Below are 21726 nucleotides of genomic sequence, written 5' to 3'. Positions count from 1 at the left end.
GGAATAGCTGAGATAAGAGTGGAAAGTGCCCGGCACCTAGCAGGTGCTCAACCGATCTTAGTGCAGGCCTTCCCCAAGGGCCTCTCACTTGCCTTCCTCTACCTTGGCATCTCCTCCCAACCCTGCCCTTCTGCACGTCTCTTCCCATCCCCCTCCTCATCCCTCCCACCTCCACATCACCCTACTTGCCTGTGGTTTAGCTGGTGGCAGGTCTTGGAGTCTGGTTCAGTCTCCCTCCTGTGCCCTGGAGTCTCTGCCTCCACCTGCTGGGCACACCAGGTATTCCCCATGCTGACCTAGGGGCCAGGGTCACAGGGAGAACTTGGCAGGGAATCAGTGCTCAGGGAGCAGCCAAGCTGGCGGAAACTCGAGCCTACCTCCTACTTCTCCCACAGGGGAACCCAGAGCCCTTTGGGGAAGGGACTTGCCTAAGGTCGCACTGCGTTAATGGCAGTGCTGGAACCAGAAACTATGACTGTTGATTCCAATTCCAGGCTCCAAGTCTACTAGTGACCCTGATGGGTGGGCTCCAGGGAAGAATGAGGGTGGTGTGCCAGAGGCCAGGTTATTCCTCTCCTGGCTCCAGGAGAAAGAGCTCTGAGTTCCAGTCCCAGCTCTGCCGAGCTATGTAGCTGCTTTCCCCACCCGTGCGATCAAACCCTGGCTGTTCCCTGCCTCACCTGTGTAGCGTACCAGGTGACTGTGAGCATCAGGTGAGGGACTGCATGTAAAGACACCTCATGGTAAGGCTGCTTGCTGGCCTGCCCTCTCCCCAGGGTCCTTGGCATCCACCAGGGGGCAAGACGTGGTCATTGTGGCAGCCCCGGAGAACACCACCGTGGTTTCCGGCCAGAGTGTGGTGATGGAATGCGTGGCCTCCGCTGACCCCACCCCTTTCGTGTCCTGGGTCCGACAGGGTAAGTGGAGGGAGGGGACCCGAGGGCATGGGAAAGGAGGGTGTGGCATCTCATGTGTCCCCAAGTTGGGAAGTTATAAGGGTGACTGCTCCATGTGGTGGGAGCTCCTCTCCCAGGGCTGAGTGTGGGTGGACAGACTTAGGCATCAATCTCGGTAGTGTGTTCCCTTTATGAAGCACTTTGCATCTGCCACTCACAAAAGTGTCACTGAGACCTTATTTAGGGTGGGCTCAACAGTGTTACAAGTGAGTGTGTGAGAGCTAGAGTCAGGTGAAACTAGGCCCCCGCCGCTGGTCTGCAGGGCTGCCCCCCACCCACTCAGATTGCCGCTGCCTTGTGTGCTTGGCTCCGGGCTGGGCACAAGTGAGACAGGGACCCTGACCTCTGAGCGCACGGTCTGGGTGAGGGCGATAAAGCACGTACCCAAGAAGAGAGGTTTGACGGCATCAGGCACCAAGTGCTAAGTGCCAGGGGGGACTGCGTTCCAGCAGGTGCTATCAGGGTTGGGAGGCTGCTAGCTACACATCACTGCCGCCTACTGAGTGCGCAGCCCGCCATCCTGCCAAAGCCTAGAGGGGCCCTCTGAAGGGGGTAGGGGCGAGGGCTCTTATTCCCAGTGGACAGATGAGGAAACGGAGGCTCAGAGAGCCAAGATCCAAACTTTAGAGCCTCTTCTTTTTCTGGTACACCACTTCCTACAGTCCTGTATGAAAGGAAAGCAAGGATTTTTTTTTTAAGATTGTATTTATTTGTCAGAGAGTGAGCACAAGCAGGGGGAGCAGCGGGCAGAGGGAGAGGGAGAAGCAGGTTCCCCACTGAGCAGGGAGCCTGTTGCAGGACTCGATCTCAGGACCCTGGGATCATTACCTGAGCCGAAGGCAGACACTTAACCACCTGAGCCACCCAGGTGCCCTGCGAGGATTTTTTTTTTTAAGATTGTATATATTTATTTTAGAGACAGAGAGTGCATGGGGGGGGAGACAAAGGGGAGGCAGAGCAGAGGGGGAGTGAGAGGGATAAGCAGACTCCACACTGAGCGTGGAGTCTGATGTGGGGCTTGATCCCACGACCCCCGAGATCATGACCTGAGCCGAAATTAAGAGTCAGACAACCGACTGAGCCACCCGGGTGCCCCAGCAAGGATTATTTTTGTTTCCATTTGTCAATGAGAAGTGACTTGTCCCAAGGTGACGGTAGAAGTAAGTCCTAAACCCCACTTTTTTTACGTTTCTTCTCCGACTCAATCTATTATCCTATACTGCCTCCTTTTCATAGGTTTTTATCTCACATTCAAAAGAGTATGTAATGAATACACAGAGTTTAAAGAAAAATAATCTGAACAACTATGTACCTCCCACTGAGCTGATGAGATAGAACGGTGCTGGTGTCTTTGGGCCTCCCCGACCTGCACACTTCAGTGGACCTGTGACACTTGCCTAGTTAGGGGGATCCTGGCACCAGCAGGACCCTTATACTATTATCAGGATGGGCCTGTGGTGTTGCCCAGAAGTTCTAATATCAATGTTTCTCAAATCCTGACCTTGCATCACGATGACCCAGGGAGCTTGTTAAAACTTCAGACTCCCTCCCTTCATGCCTGGAGAGTTGTGACCCAGGAATCTTAAACTGCCCTAGGTCCTTGCTACTGAAAGTGTGGTCTTTGGACCCACCACCTGCACCTAGTTAGAAATGCAGAATCTGAGGCTTGCCCTAGGCCTCTGCATCTTAACAAGGTCCCCTGAGATTCTGTGATTCGAGTGCACAGTGAGGATTTAAGAATTGTTGTCCCAGAGAATCCTGACACGGGCGGTCCTGGGAACTCCCTTGCAGAAAGTCTGCTAATAGCACTCCTGGACAGAGACTGGGAAGAGAAAGGCTAGAAAAGGACTTTGTTCCTGACACCCGTCACTGTTCCTTTTCTAGAAACTTCATGAAGTCAGGGAAGGGACATGGCTATTTGTTTTGTTTTCTTCTGATTACAAAGGTTGTGTGTGTTCATTGTGGAAAACTGGGGAAAAGCAGAAACAGAAAACATTCCACCACTCAAAGAGATTAAAATAGTTAACATACAAGTGTATTTTCTTCCAGTTTTTTTTTCTAGGCACATGTACATTTCCCTCCGAAATTGGGAGCATGCTATATTTACAGTTACAAGTCTTACTTTAATTAAACAGTATGTCATAACCATTTCCCCATCTCTAAAACTTTTTCAAAAAGTAATTTTAATGACTATAGTCCATCATTTGAATATAACCATAATGCAATTTGCCAGTCCTTTCCCATTGCCCACTGTTACGTAACACTGCAGTGATCAGCCCTGTTAATATCTCCCCAGGACAGGGACCCACAAATGGGATCCCTGGGTCAAAGTCAAGGTGGAGCCCCTCTCAGCTTTCTCTGGCAGCTTACCCTTTTTAAAAACTTTCCCAGTTTGATAGGTGAGAATTAACATCTGTGTTTTGGTGTGCATTTCTCTGATTATGTGAAGTTGAACACTTTTTTTGGTGTTTCTTGGCCATTTGCATTTCTCCTCTGGATTTTCTGTTCATGTTCAGAAAGCAGGGGCTTTTAAAATGGTTCTCAGGGGTGCCTGGGTGGCTCAGTTGGTTCAGCGTCTCCCTTCTGCTCCAGTCATGATCCTGGGGTCTTGGGATTGAGCTGGTGTGGGGCTCCCTGCTCAGCGGGGAGCCTGCTTCTCCCTCTTCCCACTGCTTGTGCTCTCTCACTATCTCTGTCTCTCTCAAATAAATAAATAAAATCTTTAAAAAAATAAAATGGTTCTCATTTCAGATTCAAGATAAAAAGTCTTGCATATATTCAAATCTTTGGTTCTGGTCAGACCTTTCTATCCATGTCTTCATCACAGTATTGGGATAACACCATACAAGAGGAGCGTGTCCTCCTTGAGAGAAATGAATTTAATAATAATGGTAATAGTAATAACTGACAAGTGTACTGAGCACCTGTTAGGTACCTGCACTGTGCCTGGCCTTCTCACAAACCTCATGTGTCCCACCCTCACAGCATCCTTCCAGCTAGGGACAATCCTCTTCCCCATTTTACAGACGGAGACAGGAGAGGGCTCAGAGAGGGTCACGCCTCTAGCAAGTGGAGGAACTGAGATTCAAACAAGGGATTGTTGTGTTCCCTTAACCGGGTGTGGAGGGCCTCCCCACCCCGAATCCAGGGAGTAGATGGAGGGGCAGTCCTTGGTGCCCTCCTCCAGTAATCTTCATCTCCTCCCCCAGATGGGAAACCCATCTCCACGGACGTCATCGTCCTGGGCCGCACCAACCTACTCATCGGCAGCGCTCAGCCGCGGCACTCGGGCGTCTACGTGTGCCGCGCTAACAAGCCCCGCACGCGCGACTTCGCCACGGCCGCCGCTGAGCTCCGCGTGCTGGGTGAGGCGGGGTGGGGGACCGGGCAGTGGGCGGGAGGGTGGGGACCTGAGTGGGGCGGTCAGCTAGGGCCAGCGAAGTTGGGGACTGGGGAATGGGCAAGTGGGTGTGTCAGAAGGACCGACAGGCCATCCTGGAGATTGAAAAGGCTGGAGCCCTGGGGCCGGCGCTCAGGGGAGGAGTCCTTCGTTAGGGTGGGTCCTGGAGGGGACTGGCTAGAGGACTGGAGGCAGGGGAGTGGGGGAAAGAGACTGGAGGATGGGGTGGGGTAAGTTGAGGCAGGGAGAGAAGGAGAGGGGTGATCAGAGCATGGCTTGGGTGTTTGGGGGTGGTGAGGGGAGGTCTGAGTGGGACCTAGGTCATGGGGGGAGGGGTAGGACTGAGGGTTAGGGGAGACAGTGGCGTGGCCTGAGTGACAGGAAACACTGGGGGACGGGGTTGCTCAGGGCTGGGATAACTGTGGAGAGAGGTGAGTCTCCCAGGTGTGGGGGACACTGGGAAGGAGGGGAGAAGGAGGTTACGGTATCCGAGGGAATGGGGTGAGGCCCAAGAGGAGCTGCGGTACTTAGGGGAGGCTCAGGGGGCCTGGGGACAATTCGGGGCGAGGAGGAGAACGGCCAGCGTGGGGCTGGGGTGAACCCGGGAGGAGCGGAGGTAGAGCGGCGCCGCCCGCGAGGATTTGGGGGCGGGGTGACTCAGGGAGCGAGTGGAGGGCCCGCGGGAGCCGGCCGGAGCATCCGGGGAGGCAGCAGAGCCCCTCGCGACCGGAGCGCGCCGTCAGCGTCCCCCTCCCCGCCCCCAGCGGCCCCGGCCATCTCGCAGGCGCCCGAGGCGCTGTCGCGGACGCGGGCGAGCACGGCGCGCTTCGTGTGCCGCGCGGCCGGAGAACCGCGGCCGGCGCTGCGCTGGCTGCACGACGGGGCGCCGCTGCGGCCCAACGGGCGCGTCAAGGTGCAGGGCGGCGGCGGCAGCCTGGTCATCACGCAGATCGGCCTACAGGACGCCGGCTACTACCAGTGCGTGGCCGAGAACAGCGCGGGCACCGCGTGCGCCGCGGCGCCCCTGGCCGTAGTGGTGCGCGAGGGGCTGCCCAGCGCCCCCACGCGGGTCACGGCCACGCCGCTGAGCAGCTCCGCGGTGCTCGTGGCGTGGGAGCGGCCCGAGCTGCACAGCGAGCAGATCATCGGCTTCTCCCTCCACTACCAGAAGGCACGGGGTACGTCCGCTGGGGACCCGCGCGGGGGCGCCCCTAAGGGGACACAGGTTAAATGATGGAAGGGTTGCTGCGTGGGTGGGTACCTTTGGGATAGGATGAGATGGGGTGGGAGCCCACGGGAGAAGACCCGCGTGGACATGGGCTAAGCCATAGTCTTTGATGCCGTGCTGGAGGGGTTAAAGTGTGTGGCCCATTTCCCCCTCCTCCAGTCTGTTATGATAAGGAAGAGGATGCTTTTCCTCCCAGGGAAAATGCCTAGGCATTCCTGGAGCTGGTTGATTAACTGCAGCAGGAGTCACTTCAGTTAGACACCAGAAAGAACTTCCTAACTGGTGAAGGAATTAATACAGTGAAACTAGAAGCGGGGGAAGTCTTACTCTCCGGCTCAGATGATCTGATGATTTAGTTATACCCAGGCCATTCCAGAGGCTGGGACAATATGAAAGATCCCTAGATAGCCTCCAGCTGGTGGACCTTTGGGGGTGGCTCTGTGACAGTCCCTTTGTCCTCTGTGTCACCGCCCCAGGCATGGACAATGTGGAATACCAGTTTGCAGTGAACAATGACACCACAGAGCTGCAGGTTCGGGACCTGGAACCCAACACTGATTATGAGTTCTACGTGGTGGCCTACTCCCAGCTGGGAGCCAGCCGCACCTCTACCCCAGCGCTGGTCCACACATTGGATGATGGTAGGGCCTCTAAACCTGCAATGGGCACCTTGGGTTCCAGAGAATTCCCTGGGGATGGTAGCTCGCTTCTTTTTACTAGTGTATGCCAAGGCACTTTTATCTGCCTCATGTCATCTTCTGTGCCCTGTAAGGGGGTGGGTGAGGGTTCTTCCCAGCTTACAGTTTGGGAAACCGAGGCCCAGAAAATGAGTGACTTGCCCAAGGTCAGTAGTGCAGCTGGGACTTGAGTCCAGGTCTTGATTCCCTGTGTTATATGGCCCTTCTCAATATCCATGTACCATCCAGTCAGGCAGGGGCCGGTGACATGAACCCATTGGATATAGAAGACTGTGCCCCGAACCTTTTTCTGGCTTTGGGGTGGGAAGACTATCCCCTCATCTCCAGTTTGGGGCTCCCCTGAGAGGCTCCCTTTCCTCCCTCAGATCCTGGTCCTGGGCCTACTTCTGACTTGCTGTGTGACCTGGGCAAGTCTCTGACCGCTCCTGGGCCTCACCTTCCACGTCGGTGGAGCAGAGCTCACCCTGATGTTCTTCTGTCTCAGTCCCCAGTGCAGCGCCCCAGCTCTCCCTGTCCAGCCCCAACCCTTTGGACATCAGGGTGGCGTGGCTGCCCCTGCCTCCCAGCCTGAGCAATGGGCAGGTGGTGAAGTACAAGATAGAGTACAGTTTGGGAAAGGAAGGTGAGTGGGGGCAGGGTGAGGGGACCTGGCTGGGAACTGCTGATATGAAGTGCTGGCCAGAGCAGCTGAGGATCCAAGCAGAAGTGGGGGGAAGTCTGAGGAACTGAGCCAGAGCCATGGGGTAGGGAAATGGGACCCTGGACAAGAGGAGTGTGGTCTGGGTGTAGGGAAAAGCAAAGAGGCAAAGCTTAAGACAGAGGGAGGCCTGGATTCTAGCCCTACGTCCTGTATAGCTGTCGTGGGTAATGCTGTTAAGTCCCTGCCTCAGCTTCCTCATCTGTGAAATGAGGCAGGTAGCCCAGGTAATCCCTGGGGTCCCTTCCAACTCAAAAAGCAGATGAGGGATAGGGCAGTGGAGGGCATGCTTGCGGGTTTGGGGAAACAGAGCACTGGGGAGGGCGCGTTAGGGCAGATGTAAGTGATCAAGGGGAGAGGATATGAAAGGGATAAAGAGTTAGGGGAAGACAAGGGGCGGGGGCGAGGGTGAGAGTGAGGAAGGAGGGAAGTGTGAGGAAGGGGGCTTGGGCTCGAGAAGGCAGGCGGTGCCTGATGGCCTTCAGGGACGAGCCCTTGCACCTGCACCCTAGTGGGTGTGTAAGGGAGTGGTCACTGACGGCTCATGGGGAAGTGTGGAGTCTGTGCCATGGTTCTCTCCACTCTGAGCTGAGGGTGATGACCGGAGTCAGCCCAGGCCGGAGGCCCAGGAGTCAGCTCCGGAGCCGTGGAGTCCGTCCAGGCACCGAGGGATCCGTGCCGAGAGGGCCTCAGGCTCTCATGGGCGCTGAGGAACCAGGATCTGCGGTGGAATAGCTGGCATAGGGGAGTTTAGGGGTCATGGTCCTCGGGTCGCCGCCCTGCAGCCATGTTTTCTGTCCCAGCAGATCAGGTTTTCTCCACCGAGGTGCCTGGAAATGAGACACAGTTTACGCTGAGTGCGCTTCAGCCCAACAAGGTGTATAGAGTACGGATTTCGGCTGGCACTGGGGCTGGCTACGGGATCCCCTCCCAGTGGATGCAGCACCGGACGCCCAGTATGCACAACCAGAGCCACGGTATGGGGTCTGAGGGGAGAGGAAGGATGGTGTATGTGACCATGTGGGTGTATGTGTGCCTTTAGAACGCAGGCCCAAGCACCCTCTCCATCAGAGACCCTCCATGGCTCCCCTGCTTGATGGGCAAGGGAGGCCAGGTGTTAGAGGTGAACGGCTGGCCTTTACAAACAAACCCGGGCTCCAGGGTCCCTTCTGTCTGCTGCATGACCTTGAACAAACCATTCACAACTCTGAGGCTTCGCTTACTGCCGAAGGCGGCGTGAGGATTACTAATGCATTGTAAACAAGTGTTTATTACGTAATAAGAACTTATCAGATAGTAGTTGCTAAGTCCAGATTAGGGTTGTTGGTTTTGTCAAGAGGCCCAGCAATAGAATGATTAAGTACAGACAGAACCTCTCTCACGCATACTATCTGTATGATCTTGGACAAGTTACTTCTCACTTTTCTTCTTTGTAAAATGGAGACAATGGTATTTTTGTCATTTTATGGGGTTGTGAGAATAAAGTTAAAATACATGTACAAGGAGCTTAGAACAGTGTCTGACACGTAGTAAGGCCCCACTCTTGGGCTCCAAGCAGGCTCCCCACACCAATGGCTGCTTCCCTCCTTCCCGGCCTCAGCAGCCCCGGTGACCCCCTTGCCTGTCAGTATCCATGCATTCCTTCCTTCAGAAGAATTACAGAGCCTGACGCTGTGCCAGGTACTATCAGTCCTGCCCCAGAGGGGCTCCTTGCTAACCCCTTTGCAAGTGCCCAGGAGACATCCCTGCATCCTCAGCACTCTGGGTGTGTAGAATAGTGAGTTCCCTTCTAGACTGAGCCCAGACCTGGCACCGGGGGTGCTGGCTGCGTGCCAGTGTGTTGGGCGGAGGCTAGCAAGGCTCTCACGCAGTGTTGGCTTCCTGCTTTTGGCTTCCTCCTGCCTTGTCTCCCTCTCCCTCGCTGGCTTCCTTCTCCCCATTCCCCTTTCTCTCACTCCTTCCCATCCTGCCCCTCTGCCCCCAGTCCCTTTTGCCCCTGCAGAGTTGAAGGTCCGGGCAAGGATGGAGTCCCTGGTGGTGTCATGGCAGCCACCCCCTCACCCCGCCCAGATCTCTGGCTACAAACTGTACTGGCGGGAGGTGGGGGCCGAGGAGGAGGCCGATGACAAGAGTCCCCCAGGGGGCCACAGAGACCAGGCTTGGGACGTGGGGCCTGTCCGGCTCAAGAAGAAAGTGAAGCAGTATGAGTTGACCCAGCTAGGTGAGGAGGGCTGTGGGAGGGAGCGAGACAGGCGTAGCCTCGGTGGGGAACTGGGCAAGCTGGGCACGGGAGTTGGGAATGGGATGCTCTCTGGGGATGAAAGAGTGACCTCAGGGGTCCCTCTAGCCAGTGACCCCCATGACCTTCCCCAGCCCCTGGCCGGCTGTACGAGGTGAAGCTTGTGGCATTCAACAAACATGAGGATGGCTATGCAGCAGTGTGGAAGGGCAAGACAGAAAAGGCTCCCACACCAGGTGAGGGGGCTGGGGAAGGAGAGGGAGGAGGGCTCTGTCGAGGGGTCTGTGTGCCACTTCCTTTCCCTTTCCTCTGGGCCAGCCCTGCTGGTCAGGCCATCCGGTAGCCTCGGCCACCCCCAGACCCATTCTCTTAGGCTCAGAGGTCCTCTTCTAGCCCCAGACAGCCTCTGTTGCAGAGAGAAACTTCAGTTGGTGTACTGTCTTTCAGGCCAGCTACCGGATTTTCATTACCCATGAGCAGTGCTGATCTGGAAGGTTTGGACAGAGAGAAACCCCATAGTTGATCAGTGACTCCTGACCCTGTTTGACCTTTTAAACATTTTTAAAAGCACATTCACCTACAACATACTGTCTATCAGATCGTCCCTCCGCGCTGAGCAGGGAGAACGTTCCTATGTGGCCCATCAGGAAACGGAGGCTCAGAGAAGTAAAGGGACTTGCCCAAGGTCACACAGAGCCTAAACTAGAACCGGGACTCCTGGCTGCCCAACAAAAGTCTGTCCACTGTAGTACACTGTCCCGTGGCTCTGTGTGGGCCACCCTGCTTGCCCATCATGACACCCCCTTGCCCCTGACTTCCCAGGCTGATTTTCAGCCATGTGTGTTATCGAAGGGAGCACTCAACCCAGAACCAAGAAACCTGGGTTCAAATTCCAGTTTGTTTATTCAGCCAACCTTTTTTACTGTCTACTACCCTGTTCTGGAACTATAGGGATGAACAATACAGATAAGGTACCCACTGTCGTGGAGTTTGTCTTATTTTATATTTATGTAATAAACACATCATCCTATAGCACTTACTGTATAGGTCTTAGCTCGGGCGACTTTAACAAAAATACCCTAGTTTGGGTGGCTGAAACAACCATTGCTGTCTCACGGTCCCGGAGGAGGTCCAAGATCAAGGCGGCAGCAGACTGAGTGTCTGGTGAGGGCCCACCTCCTGGTTCATAGACCATAAGCCATGTTTTCATGGGGTCCTCACATGGCAGAAGGGGGGCTGGAGAGCTCTCTGGGGGCTCTCCCATAAGGGCACAGTTACAGACTGACAGTTGGTGCACCTCCCCTGCCCCCCAATTCATACATTGAAACTCCACCCTCCAGTACAATGTATAAGGAAGTGTAAATAAGGTTAGATGAGATCAGGAGGGCGGGGCCCTTATGAAGAGGATTGGTGCCCTTTTACAAGTCACAGGAGAGCTCACCTCCTCTCTCTGCTCTCCTCCATACGATCATATAATGAGAAGTTGGCAGCCTATAACCCACACGTGGGCTCTTCCCAGAACTTGAGCATGCTGGCATGCTGGTCTCAGACTCCAGCTTCCAGAACTGTGAGAAATGAATTTCTGTTGTTTGTAAGACACCCAGTCTGTGGTACCCTGCTATAGCGGCCCGGATGGACAGAGATAGGCACTAATCCCGTTCATGAGGGCCCCCCATGTGTTCAAATTTCAGCATGTGAATTTGGGGGGGGACACAAACATTCAGTCCATAGTGATATGCCAGGCATTTCTCTGTATACTTAACAAATATTAATTGAATGCTCATAACAACACCATGAAGGAGGGACTGTTCTCAGCCCCACTGACAGAATAGGGAATGGAGGCGTAGAGAGGTTAAGTAGCTTCTCCCAGGTTGCACAACTAGTACGCAGCAGAGCTAGAATTGGAACCAGGGCCACCTGGCTCCAAAATCTGTGCTTTTAATTGCCACAGTTTGCTGCCTCTCTGTAGTACAGTCTGCTCTGTGTATGGCCTTGGCAGAAATCACTGAAATTCTTGGGAGCCTCAGTTTCCTCAGCTGTGAGGTGGGAATGATTCTACCCAACTTCACAGGACCAGAAGACAGAGGGTGAAAAAAAGTACCTTGGAATCGCGAACCACTACCCGCATTTTGGGATGAGTGTCCTCCCTCCTTTCCCCACACTCTGTTTTCACCTTCCAGACTTGCCCATCCAGAGGGGACCTCCCTTGCCCCCTGCCCACGTCCATGCAGAATCAAACAGCTCCACTTCCATTTGGCTTCGGTGGAAAAAGCCAGACTTCACCACAGTGAAGATTGTCAACTACACTGTGCGCTTCAGCCCCTGGGGGCTCAGGAACGCCTCCCTGGTCACCTATTACACCAGGTGGGGAAGCCAGCCGATGCTGCCACGGGGGCGGAAGGCAGCAGATGGTGATGAGGGGAGGGACCCGGGGGATTCAGGAGCCTTTCCTGGCTTGCGTGTTGCCCTGGGGCACCCTGAGGGTCTGCTGGCGCCAGGTGGAAGAGGGGAGTCCATCGTATCCCATCCCCTCCCAACAGAGCCTCGCACTCAACCTCAGGGAACGCGATGCAGGACAGACCCATTTCTCCAACCTCAGAGGCCTCCCGACATGAGGGGGAGGAGACAGTCCTGATGCCGTCCTGAGAGGGCCCCCAGTCAGATGGGGAGGCAGAGCCCCGGAGATGCTGCTGGTTAGGCAGAGGAAAAATCGCATAAAAATATCATTGGAGACACAATCAAGCAAATAAGACATAGAATAAAGTGGGAAGACATAATAGCTATGTACAGCTGCGGCTAAAGTACCATTAAGTCAAGGAAAAGAGGCATCAGAGATGGATCCCTGGGTGGACAGTGACTTGGAGGAACCCAGGAAGGTTTCTTGGAGCAGGGGGCCTGGTCTGGAGATTTGGACAGACTACCCTGGGAGCAGCGTACATCCAGACCTCTCTGTAGGGCCCCTGGGTGGTGTCCGCGGCCCCCCTGCCAGGGAGTCCGGTCCCCACCCAGGGTAGGGCCTGGGGCTGGCTGGCGAAGCGGATTTGGACAGGCCTGTCCTGGCAGGAGGGTGCCCCTGAGAGCACTAGTCGGCATTTCTCGCCTCGGCAGCTCTGGAGAAGACATCCTCATTGGTGGGCTGAAGCCGTTCACCAAATACGAGTTCGCGGTACAGTCCCACGGCGTGGACATGGACGGGCCCTTCGGTTCCGTGGTGGAACGCTCCACCCTGCCTGACCGTGAGTGGCCCCCTTGCCACCCATCGTCTTTTACCCTGCTCCTTCTTGCCCCGACGGCCCTCTTTTTTGACATGTCCCTCGGAACCCCGTTTCTGTCTACCGCTGGCTTTGCATTCACGTCGGCCAGTCCTGTGCTGGTCTTAGCCACTTACTCCTAAACATAATGAGATTTGGAGGAGGGGCTTCTTGTATGAGACGGCCAAGACCTCACTGAGCTGGTGACCAGGGGCCAGGTCAGGGAGGCAGGTGTCCTAGATTCGGCACGTGAGGGCCCCATCCTGCCCCTTACACACAGGGAGGCTTGGGCAGGTCCCTTCCCCCTTGGGCCTCCGTGTCCCCGTCTATAAAAGGATGGAGCCATTTGCTGTGCACGTCTGTGACTCTGGAGCCTCTGGAAATGGCATTCCAAGACAAATGGACTTTTGTTCTCAGAGCAGAGGCTCTTTGGTTCTGCCGGCCCTATAACTGTTCCCCTTCCCATCGACAGAAGACCTTTGTCTCAGGATCTGAAATAGGAAGATGTGTGTGGGGTGGGGTGCGAACGCTGTGCGCTCTCACGCGTTTGCTTACAAGTTGTCTCCCACCCACCTATGACTTCAGTTGTGATGGTCTTAACCTGCAGAGGGAGTTTAGGGGGCCCCGGTGTTTTCTCCCAGGAGGCTTTCCGACGTGGGCTTCCTGGCAGCACTGGCTGTGTGACAGACGGGGATGTTTTCTCCTTTTGCAGACGGGTGGACTAGAACTGAGAAGATGAGAGGCAAGAAGGCTTCTGGCAGCCTGTGATGCTATGGCTGTCTCATGCCCTAGAGCTCTGGGTCCCCACCCCACCCTCCGCTGGGCCTTCAAGCCCTGGAACCCCAAATCTCTGTCCCTTTCCAACTCACGAGAAGGGACTTCTCCTTCCCTCCCTTCCTCATTCACCCCTACCCCCAGGATCACCTTCTTCTCTAAAAACAAAGCACAAACAAAACCACAAAGGTTGTACTTCTCATACTGGGATTCCCATGACCCTCAGAACCTGTGTCAGGGGCAGACATAGGCAAAGGCTATACAGGGCATCAGCTGATTTTACTTGAAGATCTGGGGGTGGGGGGTAGCAAGGGGAGTTAGGAACTTTTTTTTTTAAGATTTTATTTATTTATTTATTTATTTATTTGTCAGAGAGCACAAGCAGGGGGAGTAGCAGGCGGAGGGAGAAGCAGGCTCCCCGCTGAGCAAGGAGTCCAGTGCGAGACTCGATCCCAGGACCCCGGAATCATGACCTGAGCTGAAGGGAGACCCTCAATCGACTGAGCCACCCAGGCGTCCAATTAGGAACTTTCAATGATAAATAACTTTAAACACTATTTTTGGGTTAAACTTTAGTGTGGAATAGAGGAGAAACTTAGTATGAGAGTTCAAAATAAAATTAAGCCTTCTAGGAAATTTTGAGCTCTGCCCCCAGGTCTTTGGAATACCAGACAGTCTCCTCCACCTTTGGAAGTATTTGGGTGTGGAAATTCGAGATCTGCTCCAAGGAGTGAAGAAGAGTTTCTGGAGAGGAGGAATGGTAGTGAAACCCCCCACCCCAAATGTTTTCCAGAAACTCACCGGTTAGAGATCAGATCTCATTTTGCTTTGTGGTTTGTGGTTTGTCCTCATGCCCTGTCTCCCAGCTGCCCCGGAGCCGGGGCTCTCAGTGACTGTGCCTCTCCCCACCCCCCCTGCACCCCAGGGCCCTCGACGCCCCCATCTGACCTGCGCCTGAGCCCCCTGACGCCGTCCACCGTTCGGCTGCACTGGTGCCCCCCCACCGAGCCCAATGGAGAGATCGTGGAGTATCTGATCCTATACAGCAACAACCACACCCAGCCCGAGCACCAGTGGACCCTGCTCACCACGGAGGGTGAGGGCTCCCACCCCAGGGCATCTGATCGAGAGCTTCCCCACCCTCTCTCCCTTTTCCAACCACTCCAGTGGCTGGGTTAGTAGTGAGAGTGTGGCTGAGGCTTGTTCCACCGGTTTCTAGGAGAAGCAGGCAGAAGCTAGTGCTCGAGTAGGAGAGCATACCTTCTTAGTCCCGTTTTCCAGGCTACCCCTGCATCCCGCACCACCCCCCAACCCTCCAATCCTGCTTTCCTTGCTTCCCCTTGCCCCCAGGAAACATCTTCAGTGCTGAGGTACACGGCCTTGAGAGCGACACTAGGTACTTCTTCAAGATGGGGGCACGCACAGAGGTGGGGCCTGGGCCCTTCTCTGGCCTGCAGGATGTGATCACTCTCCAGGAGAAGCTCTCAGGTATGAGGGCAGGGAGGGAGGAGTAGGTCCACCCTGGGACAGCCTGAGGTCTTCTGAGGCCCCTGGAGTTGACTTCTAATGCTAAAGTCATCTCTTCCAGGGCCCTGCCCCCAGGCACAACTACCCTTTCATTGTTTTGGACAGCTGGCTTCATAGTTTGGTGGGGAGAGGACAGATTTGAAGGGGAAATGGATGTAGTTCAGTAGTGATTCAGTCAAGAGGTCAGATTTATGGGAGACTGGCTTGGTTCTTTGGGAGACTGCTTTGATTGGAGGATCGGCTTGGAGAGGTGACAAGCTTTATGGGGTGGGAGAGGGCAGCAGGACTGGCTATGTGATTTGCCGGGCCAAGTGTGAAATGAAAATGTGGGACCCTTGTTAAAAAATTAGAATTGCAAGATGGTGATAGCAGAACCTTCAGCCAAGCATGGCGTCCTTCTAAGTGTGGGCCCCGTGCGACTGCTCTTGTTGCACACCCACGGAACCAACCCTAGTGTGTTTCACTGAGAGGCCAGGGTGACAGAGAGCGATCAGAACTTCAGATGTCCAGTGGGGGGGAGGACAGTCAGAGAGAGAGGTGGTGGTGGACCCCTTCTTGCAGCAGCAGATTTTTGTGTCCAGAGGGTGAGACCAGTGGTCTCCTGAGGAAGCCACAGAAATCCTGATCTAGGAACCCTGGACCTCGTCCTGGCCTTGACCTGTTCTGTCCCCTCTCTGTCCCCCGCCAGACTCCTTGGACGTGCACTCAGTCACAGGCATCATTGTGGGTGTCTGCCTGGGCCTCCTCTGCCTCCTGGCCTGCATGTGCGCTGGCCTGCGCCGCAGCCCCCACAGGTGGGTGAAGGGGCCAGTCTGCCCGCAGAGAGGAGAGGTTTCCAGAAGGGCGGCAGAGATGAGAGGGCAGGGAAAGTGGCCACGACTTGCCCGAGGTTCCCCCAGAGGCCCCACTGGAACTAAGACTCTGGGGTGAAGGCACTGGGGGTTATGTCTTCATGAGAATGGGGAGTGGGTTTAGGGGAGCCCCAGCCTACCTCCTCAGCAAGGGCAAGCATAGGCAGAGCTGCCTCTTCTGCCTCTGTAGCCACCAGCATCTTGGAAAGAGGGACCCCAAATCTCTAGATACTTGGAGCTGGGGAGAGGGGAGGAGGAAAGGTCCCATTTGCAACGACATGGCTGGTTTGTTTTTTTTTAAGATTTTATTTATTTATTTGACAGAGAGAGACACAGCGAGAGAGGGAACACAAGCAGGGGGAGTGGGAGAGGGAGAAGCAGGCTTCCCGCCGAGCAGGGAGCCCGATGCGGGGCTCGATCCCAGGACCCCGGGATCATGACCTGAGCCGAAAGCAGACGTTTAATGACTGAGCCACCCAGGCGCCCCTGTCACGGCTGTTTTGAACGTAGTTTCTTAATCATTACCCATACAAGGAAACCAAATTCCAGAGATGGACAGGAACCTGCCCAAGAACTTAGGCAGGACTAGACCCCAGGCCTGCCTCCGCCCCTCACTTTCTGAACACTGTGCCTATTCTCCGTCTTCCCTTCCAGGGACGCCCTCCCAGGCCTGTCCTCCACGGCCAACGCTGGGAACCCCGCACTGTACTCTCGAGCCCGCCTTGGCCCCCCTGGTCCCCCAGCTGCCCATGAACTGGAGTCCCTTGTGCACCCCCGTCCCGAGGACTGGCCTCCACCGCCCTCGGACATCGAGGACAGGGCTGAAGTGCACAGCCTTATGGGGGGCGGTGCTTCTGACTGCCGGGGTCACTCCAAGAGAAAGGTAAGCCTGGAGCCTGGGTAGGTCAGAGCCCCACACTACAGCTCGTTCCCAGAAAGGACACCAGGGGGCGCGAGAGCACAATGTGTGACCCCTGGGAGAAACTCCTCCGCCCTCCCCTTCCCTTTCCCAGGGCCAGCTGCAGAAGAAAAGGCACTCTCTCTCCTTCCTCCCTGAAAAGGTTGGCAGGGTAGGGAAGCAGATGGGCCTCCACCCCTGGCAGAATAGGTCAGCCTGGTTCTCACGGAAGGAGGGAAAGGCCCCCAGTGGACTGTTTGCTGGTGACTCAGTGTGGCCACAACACCCTCCTCATCCTGGGAGCTGGAGAAACCTCTAAGACCCGGCCCTCCCCAGTATGAAGACAAGAGGCTGGTCCGCTTGACCATGACCAAGTGAGACCAGGACCTGGGTAAGGTGGGCCCACGTAGGGCAGGTCCCTTCCATGCCAGCAGTGGTGGCTCGTCCTGCTCTTCTCTGAGGAGCCTGCCCAAACCCTTGGGTGCTTCCTCCCTCTTTCCCTGCCTTTGTGGTGAAGGAGACCCTGCCTGGCTTGGACACCTCTAGGCTTTGCCAGAGCCTGTGGTACTGGGCTTTTCTGCAGGAGGACTTCTCCATCCTCACATTCACCCCCAGACTCTTGGCCCCTCCCCCCCCCCCACAGCCTTAGCGGGGAGGTGGCCAGGAGGCCAAGAGTCTCCATCTACTTCCCTCTCTTAGGCTCCCCTCTCCCAGCTAAGCCCTCAGTGCTCCCATGTCTTTCTCCCCTCACAGATCTCCTGGGCTCAGCCAGGTGGGCCAAGCTGGGCAGCTTCCTGGGCAGGCTGTGAGCTGCCCCAAGCAGGTGCCATGCCTTCTCTGACCCGGGCTCTGCTGCCCCCTGCTGGAACGGGGCAGACACTGTTGCTGCAGGCTCTGGTGTACGACGCCATAAAGGTCAGTGTCCTGGGAGGGAGAGGGAGGAAAGGAGAGAAGGAGCTCTGTGCTTGTGAAGAGCAAGGGGTGACTTCTCTGGTGACCCCTGATGGTAACTTCCATGGGGATGGAAGTCTAGTTAGGAGGCCCCTGGAGTCTCTAAAGGTGGGTGCGTGGAGCGCAGGCAGTTTGCGGCAATCTGTCTCACCTGGGTTAAAGAGTCGCTCCTCTCCTGATGCCTAAGGGGGCCCCAGCAGTATTACCATGGATCTGAGCGTGGGCCTGGGCTGAGTGCATTCTGCCCTTCCTCCTATGCGCTGAGGCTCTGACTTAATTTGGTACTTTTGGAACTCTGGGCAAGGGCAGATGGGTAGTATTCCATTCTCCCTTGCCTTCACATGGGCCTGATCATCATCTCTTGTAGGACAGTCGTTGTGCTCTGGGGCTTGGGGGAGGGGGTCAGTCCTTCTCTGCCCCAAGTATGTTGGTCATTCTTTTTTTTTTTTTTTAAGATTTGTTTATTTATTTTAGAGAGAGAAAGAGAGAGAGTGGGTGGGGGCAGAGGGAGAGAATCTTTAAGCAGACTCCCCACTGAGCACAGAGCCGAAAGCCACGTCAATCCCAGGACCCATGAGATCATGACCTGAGCCAAAACCAAGAGTTGGACTGAGCCACCCAGGCACCCCTGTTGGTCATTCTTCTGATGATCACTCTCAGCGATGGTCACCTTGTCTTTACGTTCTCTGCTCTGAACAGGGCAATGGCAGGAAGAAGCCGCCCCCAGCCTGCAGGAATCAGGTGGAGGCTGAAGTCATTGTCCACTCTGACTTTAGTGCATCCAAAGGGAACCCTGACCTTCACCTCCAAGACCTGGAACCTGAGGATCCCCTGCCTCCAGAGGCTCCTGACCTCACTTCAGGAGTCGTGGATCTAGGGCAAGGAGTAGACTGGCTGGACAGGGAGCTGGGGGGGTGTGAGCAGGCAACCCCTGGGCCAGACAGACTCACCTGCCTGCCAGAGGCCGCCAGCGCTTCTTACCCATACCCAGACCTCCAGCCCACTGAGGCTCTGGAGGAGGCCACAGGGAATAGCTGCCAGCCAAAGGCCCCCTGCCCTCTAGGAACCAGCCCAGGCCTGCCCAGAGCCTCAGTCCCCTCCTCTGCCTAGCTCCCCTAGAGGGTGCAGTTTGGGGCAGGCTAGTATGGATCATGGGACATGGCCCGTGTGGCCAAGTATGTACACCCGTGCACCTGCAGTTCCTGAACACCGTCACGCTGTCTGGAGCCTCCCGGGGTGCTGTGGCTGCGGGGCGAGGAAGAAATGGAGTATCCACTCCCCCCGCCACCCTGTGGCACATGTCCTGTGGGAGGGACCTGTGAGGCACAGCTATATGTGATGTGCACATGTGCATGTGCTAGCTGGTGAGCTGGGAGATTCTGGCCACGTAGTGGTCCCTGTGGCCTAATTGATCCTCCAGGTCAGGACAGTGCCCCAGAGTGGTCAGTCCCCAGCCCTGTGGGCCTTCCCCACCCCCATCACCCAGCCATTTATTACACACTCTGAGAGTGTCTGCAGTGCCCTGTCTGACAAAGACAGCCCGGGCCCGTTTTCCCTTCTGGCTGGGCTGAGTGCAGGAGGCTCTGAACGCCTAGCGCCTTCGTTGCGTCACTACTCGTCGCCAGCATCCCTGTTGCCCAAACTGAGAGGGTGACTCTGGCCCCCCTCAGAGCAGCTCTGCATTTCGTTTGTCATTTGGGAAGTGCCTGGTTTTGGAAATCCACTTGCCCTGGCTCCCCTGTCCTCCCTTCCCCTTCACTACTCTCGTGCAGCGCCGGCCCCCAGTTCTCCCCAGTTCCCCTGCCCCACGCCTCCTCCCGGATACGCTTTCCTTTCTTCTGTCTCCTGTCTGTCCCTCCTGTCTCCCAAACCTCTTCCAGACCACCTGCCTGGGCTCAATCTCTGCATCCTTCCCTAACAACATGACTACCTCATGTCTGCTTTGAGGCCATAGCGTGACTTCTGTGTCCACCATTCCCTTCCCCAGCCATCGTCCTGCCTCTCTTCTCCCTGTGCCGCCATGTGCCCCCTCCTCAGGCAGATGCCCCCAGTGCCCCCAGTGTGGGTTTGGAGATGATCTTCCAGTTTCCCTTGCATCTTTCTCCCTGGGATTGAGGTAGGAGGACTCTCCTTGGAGTTGGAGGATCCAGGTCACACAGGGGGACTTCTGAGACAGGGAACGGGGCAGGGAGGCAGGGTTGCTGGATGGAGGGGGTTTGGGACCTTCCTTACCAGCTGAAGCCAAACGGGGAGAAGGAGAGTGGGGATTAGGGGCACCCCAGCCGAGCAGCTTCCCTCCCACTCTGCACCCCTGGAACACGAGCTGATGGATGGGGGTGAGAGGAGTTTCACCCTCTGGGGGCTGACACTGAGGCCTTTGCACAGGACAAGGGTGATTGGCTCATTTCATTTTGTTGGTTTGTTGTTGTTGTTTTTCTTTAAATTCAATCCTAAAGTCATTTTCTGTTGACCTGTCACACAGGGACAAGCTGGACTTCTATTTCCTGTGTAGAGAAGACAAGGTCATTTATTTGATTTTGCACCCCAGCCTCTCCTCGGAGCATAGGTTGTGGGGGCTTTTCTCCCTAAATGTATCTTTTTAACTGATTGGCACATCAAGGGTTAACTCCGGCTTCTGGACCAAATTAGAAATAAGGAGTCTATCTTTTCCTTTTCTTTCTTTCTTTCTTTCTTTCTTTTTTTTTTTTCTTTTCTTTTCTTTTTTTTTTTTTTAATGGTGACATGTCTCTCAAGCAGAGTTGCAGCTCCCTCAGACCCTTTCAGCATCTGTGTTTATTACACTCGGGTGTCACTCCCAACTGACATCCACACCTACATTTCCTTCCCCTCCCCTGCTTCAGCCAGCCTGTGATAGCGCTGCAGATTATTCATGCTGGTTTGTAGCTCGTTGAAGATGGAATTGTCACTTGTACTCCTGTGGCATCCAGCGTCACCGTGGCCGACGCCACTGTATGTGTTTTGCCATTGCTCTGAAGGTCAAAAGCCTCGTTTTATTTTGCTGGTTTGATTCCCCCGCCAGCCCCCAAAAGGAGAAAAAAAAAAACTGCCCTGAATCAAATGGCTGTTTTAACAGTAGGCTCTTAGCATTACACCACATAGTCATTTTTCATGTTCTTGTTTAACAGGCACTGAGGTTCTGGTTTAAATTAAATAGCTGCAAATGAGACAATTTATAACCCATTAGGTTGGGTGGAAAATTGTTTCTCAAAAGCAAATAAGTAATAAATCTGGTATCTGCCTATAACTCACAGTTGATAAGAAAGTGGCCATTACTCACTAGCATTATTGTATGATTTGGGCTCTGGGTAATTTGGAAGTGTTAGGTTTGTGTCTTTGTAGCAGTATTTTTATTAGAAAAGAGTCTATTGGCCTTTTACAGGGTATTAATCCCTTTGTCACCTACCATCGATGCCTTACGTTTTTGAGTCTCATTTAGAAACCTTCCTTTTCTTGATGCATGACAAGTGTAATCGGTACCTGCTCATTTATTTGTCTGTATTTAGTTTATGCTATATTATTTAATTCTTTTCCCAGCATTTTTTTCCTCCTCACAAATATGATATTCTTTAGTGTTAAGCCAAGGCATTGATCATGTATCTGTCCCTATAATGAATTAATAAACTATTTTCCAAAAACGTGGAATGACTAGAATTTCCTCAGCCTTTCTGTCCTAGAGAATGTATTTCTTTTTTTTTTTTTAAGATTATTTATTTGAAAGAGAGAATGAGAGAGAGAGAGAGAGAACACATGAGAGGGGGAAGAGTCAGAGGGAGAAGCAGACTCCCCACTGAGCAGGGAGCCCGATGTGGGACTTGATCCCGGGACTCCAGGATCATGACCTGAGCCGAAGGCAGTCGCTTAACCAACTGAGCCACCTAGGCGCCGGAGAATGTATTTCTTGCCAGGATGGGAAATGTTGGGTTTTTGAGGGTAGAGAGCCGGTGGTCATGGAAAAGAACCAGACCATCCTTCTCCCTCAGCAGGCACTTAGGAAAAAGACGTAAACTTAGGAAAGATGCTTTCTTTGATGGCACTCTTTTAGGCTTCCTGGGGAATCTCTTTCCATCTGGGCACATTTTTTTTTTTTAACTTTCTTGGGTGCAAAGGAGAAGTGAACGAGCAACTCTAGAGATTTGGGCATAACTACTATTCGTTTGTGTAACTCTGGTCTCCAGAGTTGCTCGTGGCTGCACATATGGGCACTGTGCCTACCAGCTTAGAGACCCACGCACGCA

At 54.6% G+C, this 21726-nt stretch overlaps 1 protein-coding gene across 1 annotated transcript in view; it reads left to right on the top strand.

Moving 5' to 3' along the window:
• IGDCC4 (immunoglobulin superfamily DCC subclass member 4) overlaps window positions 1–21124 on the top strand; it is a 38218-nt gene extending 17094 nt beyond the window's left edge. Inside the window, exons 5-20 of the mRNA XM_025883824.2 lie at window positions 777–917; window positions 4166–4321; window positions 5121–5534; window positions 6061–6225; window positions 6767–6904; window positions 7786–7956; window positions 8964–9200; window positions 9353–9454; window positions 11399–11582; window positions 12327–12454; window positions 14169–14339; window positions 14594–14731; window positions 15459–15564; window positions 16276–16504; window positions 17273–17434; window positions 18170–21124. Of these exons, the coding sequence (XP_025739609.1) occupies window positions 777–917; window positions 4166–4321; window positions 5121–5534; window positions 6061–6225; window positions 6767–6904; window positions 7786–7956; window positions 8964–9200; window positions 9353–9454; window positions 11399–11582; window positions 12327–12454; window positions 14169–14339; window positions 14594–14731; window positions 15459–15564; window positions 16276–16504; window positions 17273–17434; window positions 18170–18580 (3053 nt within the window). The 3' untranslated portion in view covers window positions 18581–21124. The remainder of the gene's footprint in view (window positions 1–776; window positions 918–4165; window positions 4322–5120; window positions 5535–6060; window positions 6226–6766; window positions 6905–7785; window positions 7957–8963; window positions 9201–9352; window positions 9455–11398; window positions 11583–12326; window positions 12455–14168; window positions 14340–14593; window positions 14732–15458; window positions 15565–16275; window positions 16505–17272; window positions 17435–18169) is intronic.
• The last annotated feature ends 602 nt before the right edge of the window (window positions 21125–21726 follow it).

Source organism: Callorhinus ursinus, unplaced genomic scaffold (genome assembly GCF_003265705.2).
Source record: "Callorhinus ursinus isolate GAN/ISIS: 27379988/994484 unplaced genomic scaffold, GSC_fseal_2.0 scaffold25, whole genome shotgun sequence".
NCBI lineage: Eukaryota > Metazoa > Chordata > Mammalia > Carnivora > Otariidae > Callorhinus > Callorhinus ursinus.
The sequence above is the reverse complement of the archived record's forward strand: the minus strand, read 5'-3'. Positions and strand labels throughout refer to the sequence as shown.